The 27,145-nt window shown below is 42.6% G+C and overlaps 1 protein-coding gene across 1 annotated transcript; it reads left to right on the top strand.

Moving 5' to 3' along the window:
- rnd2 (Rho family GTPase 2) lies at positions 1-26,555 on the top strand. The gene is made up of 5 exons (XM_080044055.1): positions 1-306; positions 712-799; positions 20,436-20,545; positions 22,417-22,551; positions 25,539-26,555. Exons 1-5 carry the CDS (start codon positions 199-201, stop codon positions 25,806-25,808), a joined length of 711 nt encoding a protein of 236 aa, XP_079900181.1. The 5' UTR covers positions 1-198; the 3' UTR covers positions 25,809-26,555.
- The last annotated feature ends 590 nt before the right edge of the window (positions 26,556-27,145 follow it).

The raw sequence follows: 27,145 nt of genomic DNA, 5'->3' as shown, positions 1-27,145 counted from the left end.
CGGAGTCTGCTGTCAGCGGGACCCGAGAGCCGCGCGCAGGACAGGAGGAGCTGCTGGATAGATCAGAAAGAGCGCACCAGGGTCGGCGCATATATTTGCCCGTTTTTCTTGCCCGTCTTTTCTATTTCCTCGCAACTCTTTTCGGATGCTAGATGTAATCCATCCCCGCGTCAACAACACACCTTTGACGGACAAGCCATGGACACTCTAGGCAGCAGCAGCCGCTGTAAGATTGTGGTGGTGGGAGACACGCAGTGTGGGAAAACCGCACTCCTGCACGTATTCGCTAAGGACTGTTATCCAGAGGTAGGTCTAAAGCAGAAAGTCTTAACTTAATTGGTTTATTATGAAGAGGAAAGGAGTTTTTGTGAATGAGTGAAGGGTTCTGGCAATTCAGCACTTGTTCAGCTGGTTACATCCACCTGACTATCAGAAATGTTGAAACAAGAGAGAGAGCATGCTGATGGAGATGGAATGAAAGCTTGTCAAATCAATAGTCCTATAATGTCTAAATGGACTTTTATTGTGTCTGCAGTCCTGCTCATAAAACTTAAAGGCGTTGTCTTTGTTTCCTATAATATGGTCTATAAACCCATTATTATTTTTGTCTCCTCATATTAAATCTGATATTCCCATTACTCTCCTGACAGACTGTCGCTGTGTATGCACAGGCTCATCTTCCTAATACCTAATTAAATCCTCTCTTTTCAGAACTACGTGCCCACGGTGTTTGAAAACTACACAGCCAGTTTTGAGATAGACAAGCATCGCATTGAGCTGAATATGTGGGACACATCAGGTAAGACAATATCATATTTGTGACTTCACCGTCTCCTAAAAGGCTGACATCAAATCAATCCACTCCCAGCCCTGACATGTCCCTGGCCAGTGGGAGTGCTGCCTCAAACTGCACTCTCCAACTTTTCAAACAGTCATCTCTTAGACAAATTGCTTTGACCTTGCCAAAATAGTCACAGAGATGTCTTTTTTAGTGTTTTTTTTGTAGCTTGAAGCGTCTGCTATTTTTGATTGTTGTTTTTGCGAGGAACCTCGGTGCCAGCCATGCGTCTCGATGCCTTGTGTTTGCATTCCTCCCTGTGCTGTCCACTGTGTGTGTGTGTGTGTGTATGTGGCTGGCTCTTCCCATGTTCTGCCCGGGGGTCAGGCGTCTGTAGGGGGATAAGGGGGCAGGGGCGTGGATAATTGAGACGGGAAGGGCCTGAAGGGACCAGTGACTGCCTTTACTTTTAAAATGTTTTCATCTGCTTTTGACTGATGTATTGATTTGCTATAACATAATATTATAGAGCCTGTTTTGTATGACATGTTGTCTGCTGGTTTGATTAGGTTTCCTCTTTGCCACATTTTCAGCAGACAGCCAGTCAACTCTTATATTAAATTGTATAACCTTTACAAATTGTATTCAGACATTTGTTGAATAATAAATAATAAACAGATAATAGCAGTTTACACATCTGGCCACCTACTTCCTTTAAAGTGAATGCTAGGAACTTTCAGTTTTTGTTGATTCTAGAAGCCACTTTGGACAAAAGCGGTACTGTTTCTTTTACACCAGCACCTACACTCCTAAAAAAGTTTGCAAGCACGTGCAAGTTAAATTTAGTTGCAGTATTTAGTATTTGTATGCTACTATGTAAGATTAATAAGGGTAATATGAGGATGGTTAGGCAAAGTAAACTTTGATTTAGTACCATGTGGGAAACACAGGATGCTCCGGTCTGCCCACTGTAAAACATTTGGTCTGAGTTGGCATGGATTCAAATCCAAGCAAAGGCATTAATAATAACTTTGTAAAAACATTAATTTTGTTACAGGTCATTTATGATCATCAGCGGAAAAATTAGACTGTTTATAAACATTTGAAAGTTCTTCGCAGTCTCTTTAATTTGAAGAGAAATTCATTAATGAATGTTTAAACTGAAACTTTTATTGACTGTGATTTTGTGAATGTTATTTTAAGAGCTTTTTTCACCCTAATAAATGTTTGAGGCTTTAAACATGTCACATGCTGATGATATGCTGCAACCTGCTACTGCTGACGTCTGCGTAAAACATTGTTGTTTCTCAGGAATAATCCATGACAGACAGTGTTATGTCATCAGAAGGTTTGGTCTGATCAATGCCTTATTTGGAGTGATTCAGAGCATGGATATGCGTCTTGCTGGGGAAGTAGGCTTGGCCAATAGGCAGCTAGTGGTATCAGTGAAACTCCCGCATCATCCCGAAAATCAGGCTGTGCATCAATCCCAGTTTTGTCAGCATTGGAAGGATTAGCTACTCTTAGTTAGCCTGGGTTCTGCATCTAGGGCCAAAAGGCTGTGTGACCAATCCCATTGCCCAGTCAGAGGAATGCATGTGGAATTCTCCCATGGGGAATTCCGTCTTTTACAATAAACTTTCCCAAACCCAAATAATCTTACTGCGAGAGATGATGACTGTTTTTATGTTACATGGCCAGTCACTGAAAGAATGTTGTTTTTTCCATGGACCTCACCTCACGGTAACCTGGAAAGTAAATCTGCTAAAAGCCTGTCAGTGAAGTCAAGTCAAGGGGTTGAGGTCCTCAGGGGCCCCGGGGCCACTACTTAGACCATTTCCCTTATCTCTGGGCTGTGAGAGGCCTAATAGATGTGGGAATGTTGTGCTCCTGTCCATCTTAAAAAAGAAAAAAAAACACCTTTGGCAGTTGCAAGTCTTTAATCTTCAGGCAGGAGCGGCCCACCCCACAACAAACATGACGTAACCCAATCCACAGGGCTAGTTTGTGTGTGTGTGTGTGTTTGGTGAGCATGTGTGCTTCTGTTTGTGTATCTGTGTCCGTGTGTGTGTGTGTGTGTGTGTGCCATTATTCACTGATTCACAGCAAACACAGATGTTCATATTTTCCTCTCGACTAGAAAAATAATTGGCTCACACTTAGATGAAAGGGCTTTCATCTGAAGAAAATATCATGTCTCTCCGCATTTCTCTTTTACAATCAGATTTCTTTATTTGCTTCACCTCAGCTCCGCCTTCATCTCTCCTCATTTAGCTCTGTTTATTTTTTGTGATACATTTTTATTTGTCTCATGTACACTAGCAACAGAGGCAGATCTTATGGTCACACCATCATTTTATAACAGTGAAACTTCTGTCTGATATCGATTTATTTCAGTGGAATTGCTGGGATCAGTGAATCTGTTAAACTTCAACTAGTGAATTTGCTCTGTGGGCCGTGTTTCAAAACATCTTGACAGCGCTGACCTTTGGAGGGAACATGGAAGTCTGAAGTAGAGGAACCTATCATGGTAGTTGTGTGCCACATGAGTATAGAAGTGCCCACAAAGTCTTCCACTTTGTTTCCAGTTTAAAGCTATAGTGCGTAACTTTTATACATTAATGTTGGTTAGATTCAAGCCATCGCCAAATGAGTTGACACAAAGTTGATTTAGCCGATGAGCCACACAAATCTCTCTGTATTTCTCGGTATGGCAGCAGTAACAAACTGGTTTCGCCACCCTGACACTGGTGCAGGAGCTCAAAAAAAGAAGCGCACATCAAATGTTTCAATTGTTGATTCTACCGCTTAGAAAAAACCTGGACGTACAGCAGAAAGTATAAAATCCATACATGATGACGAAGGCTTACCTTATGTAGATGCGCCGACAATGTTGTTGTTATTACTCATAGTTCCTCATGGGGGCAACTGAAGTTACGCACTATAGCTTTAACTCTTTAATAACTAGGCACTTCCAATACAAATCAGTAGAAATAGGGTTAATGTTATTTTTGGAACATGTTCAAATGCATTATGCTGGTCCCATTTTACAGTGGCTAAAGTACTTGGGACAGTTTCATTTTGAACCTGACATTTCCAACAGTCAGCCCTGCTCTTCTGAAGGCCACAACCCATTCCCCCAGCAGATACACAGCAGTTTTCTTTTCTTCTGACAGCCGAGCGTTCAGCCTCCTCACATAAAGTACGGCCTCCCTTTTAATTGCCGGAGAAGTCTGCCTGCTGCTTGCTGCCGCGGCCCGGCTCCGTTCACAAAGCCTTATTGATCGCTATCCGAGGCGAGGCTATTTAAACACCTTGCGTCTCGCCTGCTTCACATTTCTCCGGCACAGTCAGATGTGTGTCGCCATTAAAAATGCTCTCAGCGTTTTGCCGCGGCGGCATGGAAGTGGACCATTGATTAGTTTGGTCTCATTAATTCTGGTTCTTCCACACTGGGTCCTGTCCCCATAGGAAGGGTGAGAACAGGGGTGAGGTGTTTAACTAACTGAGGCCATTACATACATGTGTATGTCTGTGCATGTGCGTGTGTTTGTGTGTGTTTGTGGGTGCCACTGGAAATAAATGGGCAGTTAAAAAGGCATTACACAAATACAGGGATGTCTTATGGCTTCTGGGAACCAGAGGGTGAACTTTCAGCTGTGCATTTAATTCTGTCCTGTATTCAGCCCAGGACCATCTGGAGAGTTAAATACATTAAGGAGCAATTGAATGGAATTCCAATGAGAGAAACACTGTACTATTTGTGTATTTTCGTAACACGAGTGAGCCGTCACATGGTGATAGATAGACGGTGTTGTCTGTTTCTCCACTGACTGAATGTTTCTGTGTCTTAATTGAGTTTTAGAGCAACCCAGGCTGAAGTCAAAATATCAATGTGTCTCGGTGATGACTTGTCTGAGAGCATTTAGTGATAGCAATCAATGTTCATGGGGCCCATTGGTAGTCAACAAGACTATCACTATTGTTGTTGTTTTTTTTACACCAAGTCATAAAAGGCATACTAAGCAATTTAACTTCAAGCACTTTTAGGTCAATATCAGCTATTATCTATTGTCCGCTACCTGTCATGTGTACGCGCTGAAAAAAAGTCTGTTTACAGCAGCGGCTCTGCTAACTGCAATCTCAAAAAGCTGGCTCATAGCCAGCAGCTGTTAATGTTTATACTACTTATAACTTATAGATATAATCGTGAAACTTTGGCAGTTGACTTACATTTAAAAGCCATAATATTTTGTATCACTCTTTTTCACAGATGTTTTAATGAATACGTTAATGTGGCAATATCTAACTTATTCTGCTTAGATTTGCATCTCTATGAAAACTGAAAATCTAGATGTTGGAAAAAGCGTTATTATTAGACTTATTAGAGTCCAAAGTTTTGGATGGTGAAATAATGGCCTTTAGAGATGGTTCTGAAGGGGAACTATACAGATGCAAACAGACAAAGTTTAGTAAAATAAACACTTAAATGTACATTTTGGGATTATTTATACTAGCATGAGAGAAGACTTGTTATGGAAGCTGAACAGGCCAAAATTCTTGAAAAAACAATGTTTTTGCCTGCCATGTCTCACCATAGCGCACTCTTCCTCTCTTCTCGATATGGTAAGATTGTCGAGGCAAAATTCCCTCTAGCCTTGGCCTCTGACTAAGACCCCGCTAAGAAATGTGCGTTGTGTTTCTTATAAGTCCAAGCCATGACAGGCTCGGTTTTCCCCAAAACTTCCTACAGCAGCACACTCACATCTCTTTCTGTTTCTCTCTGCTAATGCCTGACCTCATTCTCACATCATCACCGGAACTTGTGCATTTTGTTCAGTCATGCTGGAGTGTGCATTCAAGCGGCAATCGGCGGGAACATTGTTTTTCTTTCATCTGTTGCTGAAATCTTTGCCACTAATCGTTCATCTGTTGCGTTTAAAAAAAAATCTTTTATCCGACTGAAGTTCCCAGAGATCACTAGTCATTCTCGAGCTGTATCGATAAAGTTTGAGTTTCTGTTGTCTTTGCGTGATCTGTGATGCTAGGCTACCCAAACCAACCAGTTTCTTTTTGAATTTGTATTTCTCAAATTTTTCCTGAAATTGACCTGTCTGACATCGAATGGCAACACACGGCAACTATAAACGTGTTCATGAAGCTACTACAGCTTGTAAGCATTATTGTGCTGCACAGGCAATGATAAAGAGCAGAACATATTCATTTATCTGAAAATGTCACTGAAGTCTTAAAGCAAATTAACACTCCCACAAGTTTCAGAGACATTTTTAGGCGTTAGTCACGGTAAATGTACTTGTATGGCTCATCTCTCATGACAAATCTGCCACATGATTTTACAGTCACCGGGGGTGATTATTTTTAATAGAGAGACGATGACAAGACAGTGCAGGAGGAGTGTATAACACCACTCCCAGTGCTGCCAGCACACCCGCTCACAGTCACTGAGCCTGGCCTGTCTCCCTCCTCTCATACCCACTGTCCAACATTCCTGGTGCCTTTATGCTCTCTACAGACTCCACATTCTCAGTGCACTGGACCAGTAGGGCATCCAGAGGCCTGTGAAAACACGCCGGCTTCTCTGGGCCTCTCTGTTCCTCAACATTTTCCGCCTGATTAATCTTTAATGGGGAATGAGTGGACTACAACCACAACGCAGCGCAGAAATAAAGTCAACAGATAAACCCTGCACACACACACACACACACACACACACACACACACACACACACACACACACACACACACACACACACACACACACACACACACACACACACACACACACACACACTCTCTCTCTCTCTCTGCCCTCCAACCTACAGTTCACTGGAGCCAGAAGATGCTCAGAAAGTGCTGTCAAAGCAGAGTACAGCGAGCATTGCTGATCGCGGGAGATGCGATCTGCTCTTGGCTTTTACCGGATTCTCATTTTCCCCCTATTTTCCCTGAACAAATAGCTATCCGAGAAAGAGCTGCCGTTTTCTGTGGTTGCAAGGCACCTGCATATTTAACCGCAGACAGTAAATAGACCTATTTGTTTATTTTTGTCCTCATCCTCAATGAAGGATGACGACATCCTTTCATCTGCTGTTCACAACCCTGAATGTATGCACCGATCCTAAGTCCTTGAACGTTGCCTTAGCGGCCCAGGGCAATAACTGCCTGAACTAAAAACCTGTTTTGATGATACATAACAGGCTGGAAGGCACTCCTCTGCACTGGGAGAGAACGCCTGCATGACAGTTTTCGGGAAATGAGGAAATAGAACAGAGTGGAAGGTTGGTGAAATACTGTAAATTAAAAAAGCTATTTGTGTACTTGTAATTCAACTAAGATACACTGAAGAAGTCTGGAAAGTCTCTCCTTACCTAGTTTACCATATTATAGTAGTGAGAATGGTAATGCCAATTGCAATTACTCAGAGCCATTTTATCCAGTTTATAATAATATGAACAAGGAAATAGCAAATCCTTATATTTGAAAGATTGAAACAGTAACATTGGCATTTTCTGTCTAATAAATGATATACACAAGGATTGGTTACCAACACTTAATTGTTTCAGCATAAGGTCTTGTCGTTTGTATAGCAATTTTGCCATTACTGTGTCACATTGTTATATTGTCAATGATTGCAATATGGCTCAACAACTACTGGATGGAATGCAATTCATTGTACAGTTTGTAATAATGTTGTCGTTGGATTTTTCTAAGAGGATGGGCCTTTTGTGCCAAGTCTCCAATCTCCATAGACAGTCAATGGAATGCCTGTGAAGGTATTTCTGGACAGAGAGGGGACTATTCTGTACTATGAGGGGTCTTATGAGCTTGACAACAGAATCAGATATCTATCAGAATATTTTCCGGCTTCTTCCGTGACTCTCATCCCCCTGGCGTCAGGTTTGGATAAGCCTGCAGCCTCTCTGGCAGGCTGGACCTGATTATCCCAGGGATTATAGTAAATGGTTGGAGCACACACAAAGACATTTTACATATTAGAAAATCAAACGACCAAAGTGATGCATGCGCTGAAGTGGATGTGCAGTTTTATGTGTCACTGTGCAGTAAATTTACACACCATTTTGTATTTCATGGACAAGGTTTTGGTGACGTCTGAATGTATCACTCCCACGATCTGGCATAATGAGTCTAAAAATGTGGAAGAGTTCCAATCATTGATTGATTATTAATTTAATTCACTAATGCATGCAAATGAATACATTTCAACAAAATGACGACATTTCTTACATGTAGTGACCATTTGCTTTCCTTAAAAAGGCCACTGAGAGGATTTTTTCCATTGAAAAATATCGATAATATATTTTACAGCTCGCAAAATTGCTCCACGGTCACACATGAATGCATATAACCTAAATGTCCCCTGCAGAAATACCGATGCAACACCATCTCATATTGGAATTATTTTGGCATAACAAGAACAAATTCTCTCTGCTCTCTGCAAATAGTCTATATCCCCTCTTGAATAATGATGGTCTCATGCACAGTGCTGTACCTCATTGCACCCTGACTCTCTAAGTGAGTCCGGACAATGATATTCTTAAGACTAGTTGCACAAAAAAGTCAACTAGCTGAGGATGAAATGGCTGCCCTTTATGTATTTTATGGTAGCTGAAAGAGAAGACTTAAGGGTTCTACATACTTGCCACGTGTCGTCTGCGGACTTTTAAGTAAGCAATTGGTCCGCATACGGTCAGTTGCACTCATACTCCAGAACCAAGCTTGCACCAGGTTTGCATGAGTCTTGTGCTCCACACATGCACACTTTCCCGAGCCACATGGCACACGTGTACCGTGGTTGTTGTGAGAAGACGTCTACAGTGTCAACACGATGAAAGCGAACACCAAACTGTAGCAGCACAAAAGCGTGAAACCTGCCACCAGAATGAACGAGCAGAAAGTCTAATAAGTGCACTCTGCGGGGTCCACGAGTGTGTACAGATGATTATTTTTACGTCACGCATGCCAGGGTCTGGGTTCGCGTGGAGAGTATGAATTGGCCCCTTAAGACACAATGGAAAACCTGACTGCCTAACAGATGGATTGTTGAAGTGCTGGAGAGCATAACGTCTCTGGAGGCTGATTGTCAGTTATGTTCTCGTTGCTATCCATCTATCCTTCTTCCCTCTTTCTCTTCTCCCTGGTGGATGTTCTCCATCTCAGATAGCACATTAGTGGAGGTGGCTGCTGGAGCGTCGCGCTGAGGTCGCCGGTAGTCAGGGGCCGTGTTAAGCAGGGGGTGGGCTAGAGTGCTGCATGAAAAGGCTGCTAGCCACACTGACAGGAACACACAGGCTGTAATTACCACACTAAATATTATGTGCTCTCCTTCTCACACACACGGACACACACGGACACACACGGACTCACACGGACACACACACACACACACACACACACACACACACACACACACACACACACACACACACACACACACACACACACACACAATGTTCTGCCCACTTTTTCTACACGCACACAAATGTCCTGAGCCCACCACATGTTCGCCCGCCCGTAAACAATCCAGCAAGCACATGTCGAAAGCCCCAGAGGAAACAGCTTTCCAGCCCTTCTGATGTCTTATCTCTGTCAGATGAGCCTGTCAATGCGACCATGGATACAGCAGTGAGCCGAGAGCAACCACATATTCCTTCACCACTTCTCGGCCCCCTTTGCACTGTCAGACTTAATGCCGAGCATCAGGCAGAAGTGTATAATCTGTTTAAATAGCATGTCCGCTAACAGCACTGCACACTGATGAAAATAGGCTGGATACGGCTTTTACTTAGTTAATGTGCCACCGGAATTATCAAAGTGATAAGTTATTAGGGAAGGAACATTAACTAGGCAGAATTTTAAAAGAGTCTTTGGCTCCACTTCTTCATGAGCTCACACTCACTGAGATTACAAACCCTGTTTTAAGCCTTGCTATGCCGTGCTATTAACAGAGGATTAAAATGAAGAATAAAACTGTTGCATTGGCAGGCATCAAAATTGACCGGATTAAACAAGGGCAGATATGAGAATAAGTGGGTAATTAATAATAAAGATGCGCATTACTGACTTTGTTACCATTAATTCAAATAATCATTTTTTGGGTCATTTTGATAAACATTACCTGTGATTGATCAAACAAAAGATATATAAATGAAAGACACAGAAAGTGTGTGATGCAAGTCGAATTGTTCACCAGCCAGTCGTGGAATGTGTCTGTCTGCCATTTGGTGCTGAGCAGCCAGATAGTGTTTTTTGTTTGTTTGTTCAGTAAGTTTATAAGCTGAATGCAGTGGCTGAAAGACAGTAAATTTAAAGGGCCGCATATAGCTAAACAATAAGCTTAAACTCAGCTGAGGGGAGCTGCATATTCAGGTGTTTATCTATCAGTCTCTTGCGTTACAAGCGAATCCTTTCACATATAATAATAATAATAATAATAATAATAATAATAATAATAATAATAATAATAATTATTATTATTATTATTATTATATTATTATTATTATTATTATTATTATTATTATTATTATTATTATTATTATTATTATTATTATTATAATAATAATAATAATAATATTAATAATAATAATAATAATAATAATAATAATAATGGATTGGATTTATATAGCGCTTTTCAAGGCACTCAAAGCGCTTTACAGGGTTCCAGGTTCCGTTCGTTCACACACAGTCATACCGGTGGTGGTAAACTACGATAGTAGCCACAGCTGCCCTGGGGCAGACTGACATATTCATTTTAAACGTAAAAATATCAATCATATTAGCTTAAGCAGTCTGATACTGTATATCCGTCGCATTTGTTGAAAATACATTGTAAAGTGAGAGAGAGATGGCGGAAACCGATAAAAAAAAGAAACACTGTGTTATGTATACAAGTCAATGTGAGTGCGTGTGTGTGTGTGTGTGTGTGTGTGTGGGCATGTGTATGATTGAGTGGGTTCAGTGTATGGGAATTCCACAAGCTCTGACCCGGTGACCTCTTCCATTGTTTCTCAGCTGACCAGAGGCGTAATGGGGGCCGATGAGGGGCTCCGGGGGCACAATACGGCCGGAAAACTAAGCAGCTGCTGCTTCCACCAATAGGCAAAGAGATTTGGGGGGGGTGAGTGGTTGGAGAGAAGTATGGGGAGGTGTGGGGGTGCTGCCCTTACAGCGGCATGTTATAAGAGGAGCAAGTGTTTCAATTAAAACTGGGGAAAGGGGGACAGAAGGAGTAAACAGAAGGTGAAGTGTACATCTGCGCTTTTCCCACCCACCACCATCACCCCACCCTTTCAGTCTTTGTGTTGTGAGTAGGGTTTTGTCGGTGGCACCCTTGGGACCTGACCCACCGTAGTCCTCTGGGGATGCTCACACACACAAGCGCCAACCATGTCATATACCGCAGCACTCCTGTTATGTGCTAAACACGTCGCTTCATATGGCGATATAAATAATCCTGCGGGGAATTTAATGCAGTCTGTTTTGTCTATTGTATTAAGAGACGCAGGAAGCAAGCTTTAACTTCTTTGACCCTAAGTAAAGTGATCTATGGCCAAATGCAAAGGAGTCAGTTGATCATAAATGGAGTTATTTTAAGGACACAGACCTGACCTGATAAACTCTTTGATAGATAAAAAAAACTGATGAACACACATATTTTTTAATACTTCATTTTGTGTGTGAGTTTTGCATGTTAACATTTACCAGTTAAAGCAATAACCATTACCCAATAATATAGCATATATTATACTTTTGGCACAATTTTGTATTCAATACTTTTACTTTTAACAAGAGTATATTTACACTGCCTGTGGTAGTGCTACTTGTATTGTATCCAAGTAAAAGAGATCTTAGTACTTATGTCACCTCTGGCATTGTGATTACAGTAACACATAAGCACTGTTTGTCTGTCTGGGGAAACAAGAGAAGAGACACAAACTAATGCGCCCTGTCTCTTAACCGGGTATTTGTTCCAAATCGGCAACAGAAAAGCCCAAAGTCATCCGTGCAGACAGGAAACCCGCCCTGGGAACTTGTGTGTCCCGTGTGCTTTCTCCCGGTCCACTTTCTCCACTGAGTGCAACAGAAACCGATACAGCATCGCCAGCTTTGATCAGCTCACTTCAAACAGCCACACTGACTGGTTCGGCTGCTCCTGAAGCTATAGCGCTCAGTCCCCCACCACACTCACACACACACACACACACACACACACACACACACACACACACACACACACACACACACACACACACACACACACACACACACACACACACACACACACACACACACACACACACACACACACACACACACACACACACACACACACACACACACACACACACAGAATAGCAAAACCCTCTTAGCATCCGTCTGATACCCAACCGAGTGTAAGGAGATACAGGCAGAGAGGCCGTCTTTCACCTCCATCCTTAACCCCCCACCTGCATGTCGCTCACACTGACATGCATACACGCACACACGCACACGCACACATGCACACACGCACATTCGACAGATCCCATCATTTATGGATGACTTTATTTATAAACAAGAACCAATGCACTTTCTTTCTCAGTGCTGCTGCTTTTGTGGAAGTGATATTGCTCCTGAAGTATAGTGGCATCTCTCCCTATAGTGGCCTCCCTAGAGGGGTTACAGAGTGGGCCGGGGAACAGATATGCACCATGATAGGGATGAGTTTGGATGGATATGCATTGGAGAAAGTGGAGTCGATGGAGCAGAGGATGTACTCTTTCCACTCACATTTCTCTTCCCTATGCCCTGTGTAGCTGCCATGTGAACATTCTCACTTCTGCTTTCATATCAGAGAGACAGCTGTGGACTGAGAAGCTGCAGTCTGTTTTATTACTTTTTTATTACTTTTTTTAAATAAAACATTTCCCAGTTTTGAGAGTATGCAATGTCAATATGTGTAGGAGTGGAAATAAATGATGTGATCTCTGTTGTTATACAAGTGAAGAGGAATATAAAGAGTTGAATTTGAATACTGGGTTTATGTGAGGGGATGGCAGTCTTTGAGAAGGGTTGGGGGAGCTTTTCAGATTGGCAGGAAAACCTGTATGCGTTCTCTTAAAGATTGTTGAAAGGGTGCTGTAAAACAAGCATAACTCCTTGCCAATTGGAGGCGTTGTTAATGACCTGCAGGCTCAGATAACCACAGGCATTATTGTTTCAGACAAATATTTAGCAGTTTGTACGTTTGGTTGCATTGCATTGAGTCAAAAGTTGAGAGAGGTTCACTTAGTTTTTTTGCCCTGTTTATTATTTTTTATTGCCGAAACTCAGCATTTGCACAGTGCCCTCATTGAAATGAATGAGGGGGTGGGATTTTTTTTCACACAGTGATAATGTCAGCCTTAACTTGGCCTTAAGCATTTGAATAATTTGGAAGATGCTGCACTGTGCAAATAGTTTTGACTGGTCAGCACAGCATTATTGAGTGCATTATTTTTGGTGTCTGGTGTGAGAGTTGCAGTGCTTGAGGAAACACAGGAATGGATACAAACAAGTGTGTGTGTGTGTGTGTGTGTGTGTGTGTGTGTGTGTGTGTGTGTGTGTGTGTGTGTGTGTGTGTGTGTGTGTGTGTGTGTGTGTGTGTGTGTGTGTGTGTGTGTGACAGTGTGTGTGTGTGTGTGTGTGTGTGTGTGTGTGTGTGTGTGTGTCTGTGTGTGTGTGTGTGCTCACTCTACACAGCCAGCAGCCATTCACAGCTACTTGACTTCCTCACACAAACAAACACCGAGTTGTGTTTGTATTGTAACATCTGACACACAAGCAACACACACACAAGCATCTCCAAGAAGTCAGAAGGACACTGGGGGTACACCAAAGTAGAGACTGCTACACCAAATCTGATGTAATGTCTCAAACCATATGAGACATGATTGGTGTTTTTTCTAAGCGAAACTGAAAAAAAAATATTGATCAACAGAGGAAGAAGGCGATTTGAAAAAGCAAAGTGCAGCCTTATAACACAGAGATCTAACTACCGGAGAGGGAATGCAAAAGCTATTTCTCTGATGGAATGACAGTGTGTGTGTGTGTGGTTATAAATGGGTAGGGCTGGAAAAAGAAAATCTACATCTCCATACCCCTGGGGGCGGGCGGGAGACAGACAGGGATGCTGCTCTGTCCCCTGCCTGCCTGTGCTGTTCCTTTTCAAAACCTGCGATGCGATGACAGACACACAGGCATTAACTCCTCTGCAGCGGAGCTCAGAGCAGATCAGTGGGAAGGTGCTTGTCGACGCCCTTTTCAAAGGCTTCACTTCCCCCAGAGGGAAAGCACAGGGGGCCTTTGATCAATATCCCCATGTGTGTGAAGCCTGCAGACATGAAAGGTTAATGGCCATTTAACCCAGTGTCACCTTTACTGTCCTGGATGCCTGCTAATGCCTTTGAAAACTTGACACAGTTATCTCTCTATTACAGATCAACAGCCTTCTATGTCTGTGTGTGTGTGGGTTGTGCACATCCGTAGCATATAGGTCAGACAGCATGTGCAACTAAATATACTGTATAAGCCCCAGCCCAGAGTGAAGGCCAGCTGAGGTTGCTTTGCATGCTTTGATATGTTATTGAGATTCACTTCCTGACGCTCCCTATATATAGTCATGGAAGATCGCATGTGTTGAGTATATCAAAGCTGTAAATGTGTTGTTTGGGTCATTTGTTTTACATATTGCTTTACGCACATTACATGTGACGGTGTAATCCGAAAGTCACGATTGCCATACAAGCCCCGCAGAAGAAGTCAGGGGGACAGTATAGCGCCTATATCATTCATTAGACATTTGGATTTTGCATAACAAGAAAAGAAAACCCACAGCCCATATTTACCCTGTTGGTATGTACCAGGAAGAACACAGAACATTGGGAATATTATTTTTAATTAAAATGTTTTGGAACGGAATAAGAGTGATCACTTTGAAGAATATGAATATGGAAGTCAACTAAATCTAAAAACTCATATTAATCCATTTAAGCCAAGGAGTCCATGTTTGTAATATTAATTACTGAATGCAGCACAGTCTCCTGTCCCTGGAGATTCTTCCCTGTCCTTGATGATGGTGATTAGTTTCCTCCGTCCTTCGCCATTTTGAATTACTGCCCATGTTTGCAATTACACAAACCAGCAACCACAGGAAAAGAAATAGCCTCACAAATAACCCCCACACCACCTCCACCATCTTAAAATGGCAAAGTGTCATGGTGATATGTTGAATGATTGAACTGATTTTTGAGGAATTGTTTCATTAGTGACCTGGATTGGGTCACCTTCTGAAAGAGGGTAACTGGCTGCTGCCTCTAAATTTCAGCAAGAAAGGGAAAAGACATAGTTCCCAAAATGTCTAACTATTTAAACTGCATTAAAAAATGACAATGACATTGACCAGATTTAATGCAGACGGATGGATTGTACAGGTGCCTGCTCATTGCTTGTCATATTGTCTAGAAATAAAAAGGAAACGGCTGTCGCCAGGAAAATTATTAAAAAACTGTAGAGCTTGCATTTGAAAAATGGTCAGCTAAAATGAGAAGTATACATTGTTTGGAGCTTAAACATACAAAAGCACTTGTATGGTCCTCAACAATATGTAGTCCAGCTGATACGAAAAGTCTCAAGTCACCATTTATATCTCGTACACTTGTTTTAGCCAATGTTTGCACCTTGAGTGTAAGTTTGAACATGTCTTTATTGGGAATAAGGTCAGTGAGTGCATATGTGGTAGACTGTATCCTCTTCTGGATGTAGGACTGTGAAATATATCTATATATATATATTTCTTATTTTTAACAAGCTTATATTGACATAATAACACCCTGGCTGAATTGTACAGCAGAGTGTATAACGTCATGGCAGCAGTCTCAGTCATCTGTGTGTGAGTATGAACCTTGATTGAGGAGAAGCCATAACAGTTCACAACACAGGCGGGCGATTCAGCAATGAAAAGTCTGCTCGGCCTTTTGAAAAGGATGGCATGCCAACCCACCTCTGTTCTGCTATTAGTCACCTCTAACCATAAATGTATCAGAGTCAGCAGCCGCCACGATCCCCTCTCACTCCTGCTCTCTTCCTTTACTTCCTTTCAGGGCCTCACAATGAAGCCATTTGCATCCGTCCAGGTTGCTACGATACTCTGGTCACCCTAACTTGAAATGTGTTTTTGCCTTTGCTTTGAAGGTGGATTTAAAGAGAAAAACAGCTGCAGTAGAAGAAAAAAAGACACAGTGTATGTGGTGCTGATTGGCTGGGTTTTGAATGTTGCGGCCAACTCAATCACACTAACTGTTTTCGTTTATTTGGGGGGATTTGGTGACATTTGAGAGGGTGTTTGCGTTCTCATAATCTGCCTTTGTTTGTGTGCTTGGCGGGTTTCTTCAGAGTGTCTATACAGCCTAATGAGGCTGTTAGTTGCTGCTGACTCCTTGCCATATGTGCTAGAACACACCAGAGAGCCTGCAGGCAAAGACTATTCTCTTCCCCTCACTCATAATGGTTTTTCTTTTTAAGCTTTGTCTGCAATGAGCATGCAGCTCACAGAGAGCGAGTAGGAAGAAAAGTCCTGCTGTGATGGTACAGATTAATGCAATAAAGACTGGAAGCCTTTGTTTCCTGAATCTTCTGTAAAAAGTGATTCTATTGTTAGGTTTATTTAAGGTAGAGTCTATTCTTTAAAACGCTTGTTGTCAAAATCACTTTGTCAAATATCTTCACTACTCTGTAAATGGGCATGTTGGTCCCTGTTTGTTTACATACCTGTTTACAGAGCCTGGGCTGTGTATTAACACCAAATCTTAGGGCAGGTAGCGGATCGTGTGGAGAAATTCACACATTTTAACCAACAGTGAATTGGCAACAAGTGTTGCTCAAGAATCACTGACTCCATCTTGAAGTTTCTTTCATTGTTGGTCCTCATTAAATGGAAATGCTCACAGAAGAGGGCTTGAATGAGCAGATAGAGAGTTGTCATGTTTCAGTCAGATTGTCCCTAGGGGGTGGTCCAAGTGTCCATGGGGACGGGGAGGCATAAATGAAGTCAAACCACAAACCCCCCCAAGCCTTATTACTGCACATTAGCGCTCCACTAAGTTCCCGTCCGCCTCGGTATCCTCTGGGATATATTTCTGGCCTTTGATGAAGCTCATCTGACGGCTGCTGAGGAAGGCTTTTCCTCCCACCCGTGTCACCTCTGTTCGGTGAAGCCTCGAGCGCAGCACTGCAGCGTGGCGTTGCTCTTATTAGCCCTGTGGAAATAAAGACAGAAATCCACTTTCCGCTGTGAAAGGTCATTGGTGCTAAATCAATCTGATGCTAATGCTTGAGGAGGAGGTTCTTTTTGTGAGTGGGTTGAATTTGTTTTATGCCTGTCCTTGGCACGGCGTGGCAGTTCCAGGCGTGATGGTTTTTGGTGGTTCCTGCCAGGCTGTGTGTGCACCCCTCCCTCCCTCCCTCACCCACTCACCCACCCCCTGCACCCATCCATCTCACCCTGCCTCTGTCTAAAATTCAATTGACCTTTTGTTCCACCTCACAGTGAATGGGCACAGGCCATCTCCCACCAACAGCCAACCTCAGAGCTCTCATACCTCTTTATTTGATCCGTCGTGCCCGAGTCCAGTGCTTTTCATTACCTAACCCAAACGCCTACTGTTCAACCCCCCCCCCCCCCCCCCGCCCCCCTCCCTCTCTTCTGTCATGCATCTTTGCTGGCGGGGCACATTTCAGACAGTGGAGGTGATATATTTTACAATTAGGAGAAAACTTTTTTTCTTCCTCCTACGCCTTCTCCTCCTTCTCTTGATCGTTGTGGTGATTGGCTTTTATTTGCTTGGTTGGCTTGTTTGAAACACAGCCCTTCTTTCTCCCCTCCTCTTCTCTTCCCTCTGAGGACTTTTTTCTGACTTTGCAGAAGTGCTGAGGTAGCTTCCCTGTCGCTCAGGGAGAGCAGAAGTGCCTCAGAATTGCTGCGTTGTGACAAGGGCCCCATTTGTGACCGTGATCTGCCAATCATTACGATCTTTGCGATTGACAAATTGATCCCAACGGACTCATTCCAGCCTCTAATTACATTTTAAGTCAAACAAGGGACATTGTCTCAACATTCCTTAATCCCTCAACTCTTCCCCTTGATCTGGATTGTGCACCTTGCCCTGGAGTCAAAGTCATTAAATCTTATCTGTCCCCTCTCCACCCCAACACACTCGGTCTCTTTTCTACTTCTTCAGCTTTAACTTCAGTGCAGGTCTGCTGCCCTGTGATACATATTAAAGGCCAACTTCAGCAACAACAGCACCTCATGTGTGACTACTACCAATCAGAGCTCGCCGTCATACAATGTGTGCTTTGCTGACTGTTGAACTTGGCATCCGTGTGATTGGGGGTTTATTTGTGCTGTGTGTGTGTGTGTGTGTGTGTGTGTGTGTGTGTGTGTGTGTGTGTGTGTGTGTGTGTGTGTGTGTGTGTGTGTGTTTGTATGTCGATTAGTCCTGCTCTCTCAGCATTAAAAAATGGTTGCAATCTTTGGTAAGTACGACTAGGAGGGGAATACATCCCATAAGGTCTAAAAAAAAATCCCTTTCTTTTTTCTATTTTCCAATGATATGATAACAGTGTTTTTCTTTGAGGGTGGAGAAACAAGATTGTCAGGGGAATTTGGATCAAAGATTTTGGGAAAACTGTGGCTTGGCTTTCAGCGGATTTTAGTGTGCTGCCTTGTGACATTTCTGACCACTGTAGGGGCTGGAGCGGGTGTTGAGCCAGTTCCTGTATTGTTTTCACATTGGTGCTAATGCACAGAACCTTCGGGAACTTATCAGGCTTGCAGCAATTATTTAATAGTTATCACAGTTGATATTGCAAGTCATGGGATGTGTGGTGGCCCCTTAATACGTTTTATCTATGGTTTATACAGTGAGCAATGTTTTACTAAAATGAATAGGGCATGATTTTGGATCCCGGTATCCAGTAAACCTCCATGATACACACACCATGGGTAAGGCTGTGATAGGCTACATATTCGGGCTAGCTGCAGAGGGCAGTGCATATTGACAGTGGTATCAATGCATCAATAATGGGATAGAAAACTAAGACTGCAAGTCTCCAAATCCAAATCTTGTAAGATTGGATTGGCATTTAGAATATTTTTAGCTCTCGATGGCAAAGTCCATTTTGGTGCTGAATAGAATGTAAATGAACTTTCTCCTTTCCCTTGGAGGCACAAACAGCATCAGTCTTCATTGTGCAGCATGTGATGCTGTGACTGGCAGCCCGTTGCATTGTTCTCAGTGAGGAGGTTGCAGGTCATCGGAGGAGAGCCAGCTGAATGAAGGGGGCCACGGGGCCGCGTGCAGCTATTGTCATAATCTCATTCCATCATTAACAAAGAACACATAGTGATGCTAAAACAGGCTGTAGTCCATTGTGCAGACTCCATTTACCCGTCCAGACAAAGGATCACATTGCTTTAACAGGCTGATTACCTATTGTGTCTGGTCTTGTTTTGAAAAAGCAAGTGTAAAGATAATCTATAACTATCAGAATCAGTTAGTCTGACCCTGAGGGATAAAATATCACATTGGAGAATTTTACTGTGCAAAATTCATCAATAATACTGTATGTGATTCAAGATGTATCCACGTTTCTTGCTATTTTCTAAATGTCAGCTATTGTGATTTGTGACCAAAACTAGAGTGTTGTTGAACCTAAATGTATGCAGCCAGGATGCTGTTGCTATTGAAATGTCAGTTCCGTGCCAGCTCCCAGGAGTGGCAGGAGGAAGGGTGCCTACAGCAAAAAGCCACAGCCGAATTTCCAAAAGAACCCAGTTATTTTTACAAGCCTCCTAATGAGAGTAGTAAGAGACCCGTTTAACTCAGTTGCTTGTGAAAGCACAGATGCATCGGTCTGCCTTCAAATTTGATCAAGGTATAGAGATGAAAAGCAAGAGTGGAGAGAGGCGTGCAAGTGCATATAAATCTGACACCGCCTCCCAACTGAAAAAAGGACGATTTTAAAACAAGGTCCATTTGCAGGAGAGACAGGAAGAAGGATTAATCGAGAGAATTAAGGGGTTCAACCTTTAGTTTGGCCTTTTGTGTTGGCATTCGCTGTTGTTTCAAGATGATAATGGATTGTGTGCATATGTCCTACGGTCCTCAACCCGCTATAATTCACTTCTGAGTGTGTGTGCGCATGTGTGTGTGTGCATGCTTCTGTGAATAACCTCTCGACATTCCTCATGAAATGCTGTGATAAAGGAAGAGCCACAGCTGTGTGGAGGCCAGCGAGACAAAGATACTCAAATATGTGAACACAACTGTTCAGATCAAGACTCATTTGCATCTACAGTGATTTCAAGCAGCAGCATTTCCAAGTTCATGTCACAGCCTCGGTATAATGAGATATCCATGTTTTATTGACCTTTAGATCACCTTCCAGGGATTTGCATCAGTATGATTCTTATTGACAGAATTAGCCATATGGTTGGGATGGGGAACCTCATGGGGTGAAGCCAGTTGAAAACAAGTACACACAGGAATTTTTCAGTCGAGACAATGACCTTATGCCATATGTTATTGTGTATCCACAGGTTCCTCCTATTACGACAATGTGAGGCCGCTGGCGTATCCTGATTCCGATGCGGTTCTGGTCTGTTTCGACATCAGTCGCCCAGAAACCTTGGACAGTGTCATAAAGAAGGTCAGTGTTTTTTTTTCTTTTTCTAATCTCCTCCTCACAACACTTTCTATCAGCATTTAAAATCTGCTGTGACTTCAGTGTCACAAACTGGAAAGGATTCTATTTTTCCAAATCAGCATCTTGTATCGACTGAGATTTCGGACCCAGCAGCTTTAATTTTTCGTGGCTCAACAATAGAGCGAATCAACACAAAAGGTTAGAGCCTCCCGTTCCTTTATCTCGTCAAAACGTCCACGGTACTTGACCCTCTTACCTCTAAGGAATGGAAGGTCACAGTGAAGAATGAGAGACCATGCTTTGTAGCCAATGGGTTGGAGGGGAATATCAGAAACGCAAATTAGCTACAACTGCTATATCAAAGAAGGGGCTGTGTAGCAGGAGCCAGTTCAAGAGCACTAGAATTGCATTCGTAGGAATTTAAAGTCCGAAGAGTTTTATGCAAAGCAGTTGGCAGATGGTGGGAGTTAAAATGTGCGAGGTGGCCAACGCTTCAGATGTTGGAATACTAGAGCTGAGATTGGGGTGGTACTGGGTTGTGGTCATGGACAAGTTTTTATAGCCAGTGGCAGTACCTATTGTATCTGTAGAGACACCCAAGTTAATAGGTCTGTTTGCGTGCATGGGTGTCATGTAAAACAGGCCTGTGCCCTTTAGTGGTCTCTCATCTTGAAGCCATGTGTGTTTTTGCCTTTGAAATCCATTCCTTGTGGGCCAAAGACAGTTCCCACGGCTGGCCCGTTGACGCGTTTAGTGGTCTGAGGAGAGCCGCTAAAATGCCCATGCAGACTTTGTAGATCTAACCCGAGACACCTTCTTTTTTTTTTAAACCCACAAATATCTCCCAAGCCTCAGTTCACTCTGTCAACAGGGGGAAGCAGAGTTGCCGTCAAGCTTTTTGGTTTTCCCATGAATCCCTTGGCAGGGGGTTGCCGTGACCCCCGACCCTTAGCTGTCTTCTTGGTAATCTCCGTAATTTAAGGGCACATGGAAAACCTGTTGCACAATCACCATCCCAAATTAGACTCTTGACCCCGAGAAACAAGCGGGTCATCAAGGTTTCTGGATGACAGCTGGGGGAGGAGAGAGGGTTAAACAATCAAAGCTTTTGATTGGTTGCTTCTGGCAAGAATAGGGATTGGCTTCAAAGGTCAAAGGATGAATAGACACCCTGACATTCTGCACACGGCATGTGGAGAGTTTCAAGGCTTTCGGCCACCGCTGTTGTGTATTTGTGTCGCAGGCACAAGGAGAGGCTGCGTTGCTTCAGCTGAGTTAAACAAGTGACATTTAATCTCAGGGTGATTTTAGAGAAAAGACTGCGTAACCTTTTCTGTACTGCAGTGTAACAGTGTTGGGGATTTCAAAAAACAAAGTTGTCCTTTAAATAACAATGCTTTCCCTTAAAATGGAATGAATTTACCAATGGATCGATTGATCATTTGAGGAAAAAAAGTCAAATCGCAATTACTTTACTTGTTTTAGCTTCTCAGTTGTGAGGATTTTTTTTTGTTTTTCTTTGTCTTCATCCGAAAAAAAATTCAACAGTAAAGAATAGAAATCTAGGAAATGATGTGCATTTTTCGCTGATTTCTGACAATGATTTCACTTAAAGTTTATCTGATTAACAGAGCGATTAAGCGATTATAAAAACAACTGTTAGTCGGAGGTCTACTGTCAGTATACAATTTATAACCATTTCCAGAATTAGAGTACTGAACCACTAATCTCCCTGGAGCTCAGGTATCCAGTGTCAGAGAAACCAAAGGTCGTCAGCTCACCAGTCAATTTATGCCTCTCTCCACTCTCATTATTTGGCAGAATCAGTGATGAATGCCTGTGTCTCTGTCTGTCTGTTCATGTCTCAACAACAGTGGCAAGGAGAGACGCAGGAGTTTTGCCCCAACGCCAAAGTGATTCTGGTGGGCTGTAAACTGGACATGAGGACGGACGTCAGCACCCTGAGGGAACTCTCCAAGCAGCGCCTAATCCCTGTCACCCACGAGCAGGTGAGAACAAGCAGATGATGGAAATATGAGGAGAAAGGGGGTGGGCCAAATAATGAGATAGGGACTTGGAATGTGCCCTGGGAAGAAAGACAGACTTGAAAAAGTAACAACGGATGTGAAAAAGGAATTAAGACAGCAATCCAGTGATTGTATATACGAATTTTCCATCTTGGATCAGCATTGCAGTGGCATTGCCTCTCTCTGGTGAAGTCCCACAGGAAGGGAGTGTGTGTGTGTGTGTTGAGGCACACGCAACATTATCAAGCTACGACGAATAAGAGCTTTGTGAAGCCCCTAGGGGACATGCTGCTGGGGTCGGCGTTTTGACCGAAATCTGCTGACAAGCGTTGTAAGGTTGCTTATGACGAGGGCCGCGGAATAGAGAAGAGGGGCGGTTATTGGAGTTTATGTCTAGGGACACATTTTTCCCCTGAAATGAAATATTCATGCAGATTTAGGGATTTTCAAAATGCAGAAGGAATAAAAAAACACACATTGATAAATGAGTGAGTGCTTTTATCGCATGCCGCTATGACCTCTAAGCCAAGGGGATGGGTGGGGTAGAATAGGGAGGAGGGGATGATAAACTGTTGTGTAAATCGGTGAATTTTAATCAGCTTTCAGCGTGTTCATTTTGTGCTCTCCCGTGTTGGACATACAAAAAGCGGAGGGGGTTTTCACTGCCACACAAAAGCCCTCAGAACAAAGGAGCCCTTTTTTTCCACTGCTGTCTGAGAGCTCGCCGGGGGCTAAAAGCACGCAGCCTTCCAAAAAAATAAAAAATCTGCAACTGAATAAAAAATAACACAGCCAGTTCATGTAAATAAGACACATAAACAAAAGATAGAGAGGCTAACCACAGAGATAAGTAAAATAGCTGCATGGGGAGCATTTGTGGCCGAGCCTACATTAATTAAGCTATTGTTTTGCTTCCTCTCACCATTTCCATCTGAGGCAACTACTGTTTAACAGGTCTAAAGCATGTGTGTCACATAGCAGATGCCAAAGCTTTGCACAATACACATTTTGGTACTCTAATCCAATAGCCTGTATCGTTATCCTGTTGTGGATCTTAAATTGAATTCCAATACAGATGAGGAGTTGCCAGCAAGAGTGACCACTCGGTGAACTCGAGACACATCCGCACTAATCTGCCTGAGATCCGATAGAGCTTTATTTTTTGCTTGTCACGAAATTCTCTACCTCGCCCCCCCCCCTCCCATCGCCACCGCTACCCCCTGAATCCAAATCTGATGTTCCACCTAATGAGGACTTCATTGCTTCTTATATGACTCAGTGTACATCTGCGATAAAAATCAAACAGAGTCCACAGGGGATGAAAAGCTCTCTTTGCTGTGAGAGCATGCCATTTCAGGGTCATGGGACTCGCAGTCTTGTGTCATCTGTTACAACCTTTGCGTGAGTTGATCCTATCCTGCATGAATGTTTGGTTTGAATAAATAATATAAAACTAGGTATAAAAAAAATGCCCTTTTACTGTAGACCATTTGACATGACTGTGTGGGTGTGGCCATATCAAACGTTCGGGCAGAGAACTGCCGTGATTGGTTAAAAATACTTGTTTTAAGAACCAGAACATAGGCCGCCTCATCTAAAACCAAATTACTCTGAAGTTGATCAAACTTAGATTGCAATATCTTTAATTGGGATTGATAAATATGCCTAACTCTTTTCAGATGCTTACTATCATACAACTTACTCCCCAAATTACATAGTTAAAAGGATTCTTTGGGTTTGGGTTAACAGGGGCTTTAAAGTCTGATCCTGAAACAAGAGACAAGGATGGACACTATAGCGAAGAGAGAGGCGGAGGGACTTTAAAATTAAATTTGTCTCTGATTTGATCTCGAGCAAACACTTTACAGGTTTAATTAACTGGCTATATTACTACAACATTACTCAGGGGTAAGCCAGTGTTAGAGTTTAGTCTCTTCTCTCTAAATTCATAGCTGCAAAGACCTTGTCAACACTGGCCCGATGGGCTCGGTGCTGCTCTATTCCTACTCTCTTACCACAGACCAAAGAGTCACAGCAGCATCTACATTATTCATGGCTCAGATGGAGGAGCTTCATTTGTCTCCCGCCATGTTTAGACCATTGACATTCAGTCTACGGTTTGGAATCTTTGTCAGAATCTGCTGCCTCTTTCAGGGACATTGAGTTGAGACATAGTGCCTGCTTATTCCAAGGTAGAAATGGAAGATGGGATGCATATTGTGAAATGTCATTTTCTTTGCGAAGATCTCTTGCAGAGCCTTGATATGGAGAAAACTCACGTCTCACACAAACGCAAAGTCTGAATAGAGAATAGAAAAGACATTGATTTGTCACAGTCAGGAATTCTATAAGAAAAGAAGCAGAATACAAAACCATTCAAAAGAGAAAAAGTGGATAGATTTCTTGAAGGTTTTCAAAATATACACAATGATGTTTTTATGCCTCCATGATGATAGCCGAAGACCGGTTGTCTGTCCGTCCTTCCAGGCCATTCTAATGTAATACAGTATCTCAAGAACACTTCGAGGGATTTTTTTTTAAGGTTTGCACAAATGTCGACTGACTCAAAGATTTTGGTCATAGGGTAAAGTTCAATACCACTGGTAATTCAAATCTTGTTAACACAATATTTTATGAATGCATTGAGGGATTTTTGGACTCAAGGGTGAACAGAATAGATTTTTGTCAAAGGTTACTACGACCTAACCTTGTCAAGTTGCACTGATCTTATACCATATTGTAGCTCCTTAGGAGCTTTACTTTCTTTAGAGCATTGCCCATCAACACTGTATATTGTATGCCTTGCGGAGAAATATAACCGCCAGGCGGTATTTCTAGCTTTTTTTGTGGCACTGCGGATACAGCGTTTCATATAGTCTCCCCATTTTGTAATTTCTGCTTTTAAAAAAAAGGCTACATAAATAAAGTTTGAATGCTAAATTCATTAATTTGCCTCTCTTGTGTTTCAGGGCAGCACGATAGCTCGACAGATGGGGGCGCAGGCCTACGTTGAGTGCACCTCCAAGGTTTCAGAGAACAGCGTTCGGGATGTGTTCCACGTCACCACGCTAGCGTCGGTGCGTCGGCCGAACAAGCCACAGCTGAAGCGCAGCAGTTCCCGCAGAGGCCTGAAGCGAATCTCACAGCTTCCCCTGCCTCCACTACCGGGTCGGACTGAGACAATGGACCAGGCCCCAGCCATGAGGAAGGACCGGGCCAAGAGCTGTGTGCTCATGTAGAGACCTATCAGTAAAAAGATATATATATATATATATGTATATACACAAACAGAATATAAAGCAGAGGAAGTCTATTTATTGTTTTTTGCCATTTTTTTCTTGTATTTTTATTTTTTGCACTGCAGAGTGAGCGAAAAAAGACGTGTTAAGTTTTTGTTTGTGTGTGTATTTACTCGGCTGTTTACATTATTTGAGTTGTTTTGAAATGATCACAAATTGGACAAACCCTCTGGATATGAGGAATCTGTGATGGTGAACGTGCCGTTTATTCCCTGGTATTTAAGAGGAATTCATTTCCTGAAACGGCTCTAATGAGAGGATAACGCCTCGTTGAAGCAACGGTGAGGAGAGTGAAGTGCGTAGGAGGAGAGCCATCTTGAAGCTGGACATCTAAGGATGAAGCTTGTTTTGTTTTAAAAGACAGCAGAGCCAGCATACAAGAGGACTTATTGTCTGGCTGCACTGTCCTAAGGTACTTCCTGCTGCCATATTTGAGAGAAAGACCTGTAGGTATAGTAATGCTGAAAAGGGATCCTAGTGATTAAATAAATGACTCAAAACCAAACATTTGGAGCTGGGAATTAAATATTTTGTGAAATATTGTAAAGGTGAGTGCGTTACTACCACAAGTGCATTTTAGAAAAAAAATTCACAATATACGTATCTGAATTTATTTTTGCCCGTTTAACACTTTTTTTCTCATCAACTCCAATTGTGGCAGTTGGATCCACTGAACTTAATGCTGTTGTCGCTATTTTAAAAGATGTTTCTTTGTGGAAAATAAAGTTGTAAAATGTTAGGGCTATTTTGTTGTACTTTCACAATAGTCTAAAATAAAGCAGCAGCTTCACTGTATCCTATGAGGACAGGAAGTTTCATTCCTTTTATTTTTCATGGAATGGGACCAGAGATGTACCGTAGATCATGTGATTACTGAAGCCTGTAACTAACTCAGATGAAGCAAATCGATCAGTCACAATTCTCAAATTTTTCTCACAACTTCAATCCTTGTGCTTTCCTCTGCAAGCCTTCAAAAGCCATATCTGTAAATAATAACTTTCCATTTCTAGTTGTTATGCCATCTCTGTGCTTTCATGTTGCCCTCCAAGTCAAACAGCAGTGCAGACTTAGGAATGAGTCAGTCTTTCAAGGTAAAGTGCACACCGAGCACACCGACTCTCAGCTGGCAAAAACAAAATTGAAATGCAATGCAGCAGCACAGTAGCACTGATGTGCTGTTTCTAAACGACTGACTCCATACTGGTACAGGAGCTTTGAGCTTATTCAGTACGACAAATGACTTGACATGTAAGTTCTTTCATCCGCAGAGAACAATT

The sequence above is a fragment of the Ammodytes marinus genome, assembly GCF_949987685.1.
Source record: "Ammodytes marinus genome assembly, chromosome: 16".
Classification (NCBI taxonomy): Eukaryota; Metazoa; Chordata; class Actinopteri; order Uranoscopiformes; family Ammodytidae; genus Ammodytes; species Ammodytes marinus.
This window is presented reverse-complemented; position numbering and strand designations above follow the sequence as displayed.

What these genes read in the sequence shown, in the direction of transcription:
- rnd2 (XM_080044055.1), top strand. Translation starts at nt 199, where the DNA reads ATGGACACTCTAGGCAGCAGCAGCCGCTGTAAGATTGTGGTGGTGGGA. An exon ending in GAATATGTGGGACACATCAG is followed by an intron (nt 800 to 20,435) that starts GTAAGACAATAT and finishes GTGTATCCACAG; the next exon opens with GTTCCTCCTATTACGACAAT. An exon ending in TCCCTGTCACCCACGAGCAG is followed by an intron (nt 22,552 to 25,538) that starts GTGAGAACAAGC and finishes CTTGTGTTTCAG; the next exon opens with GGCAGCACGATAGCTCGACA.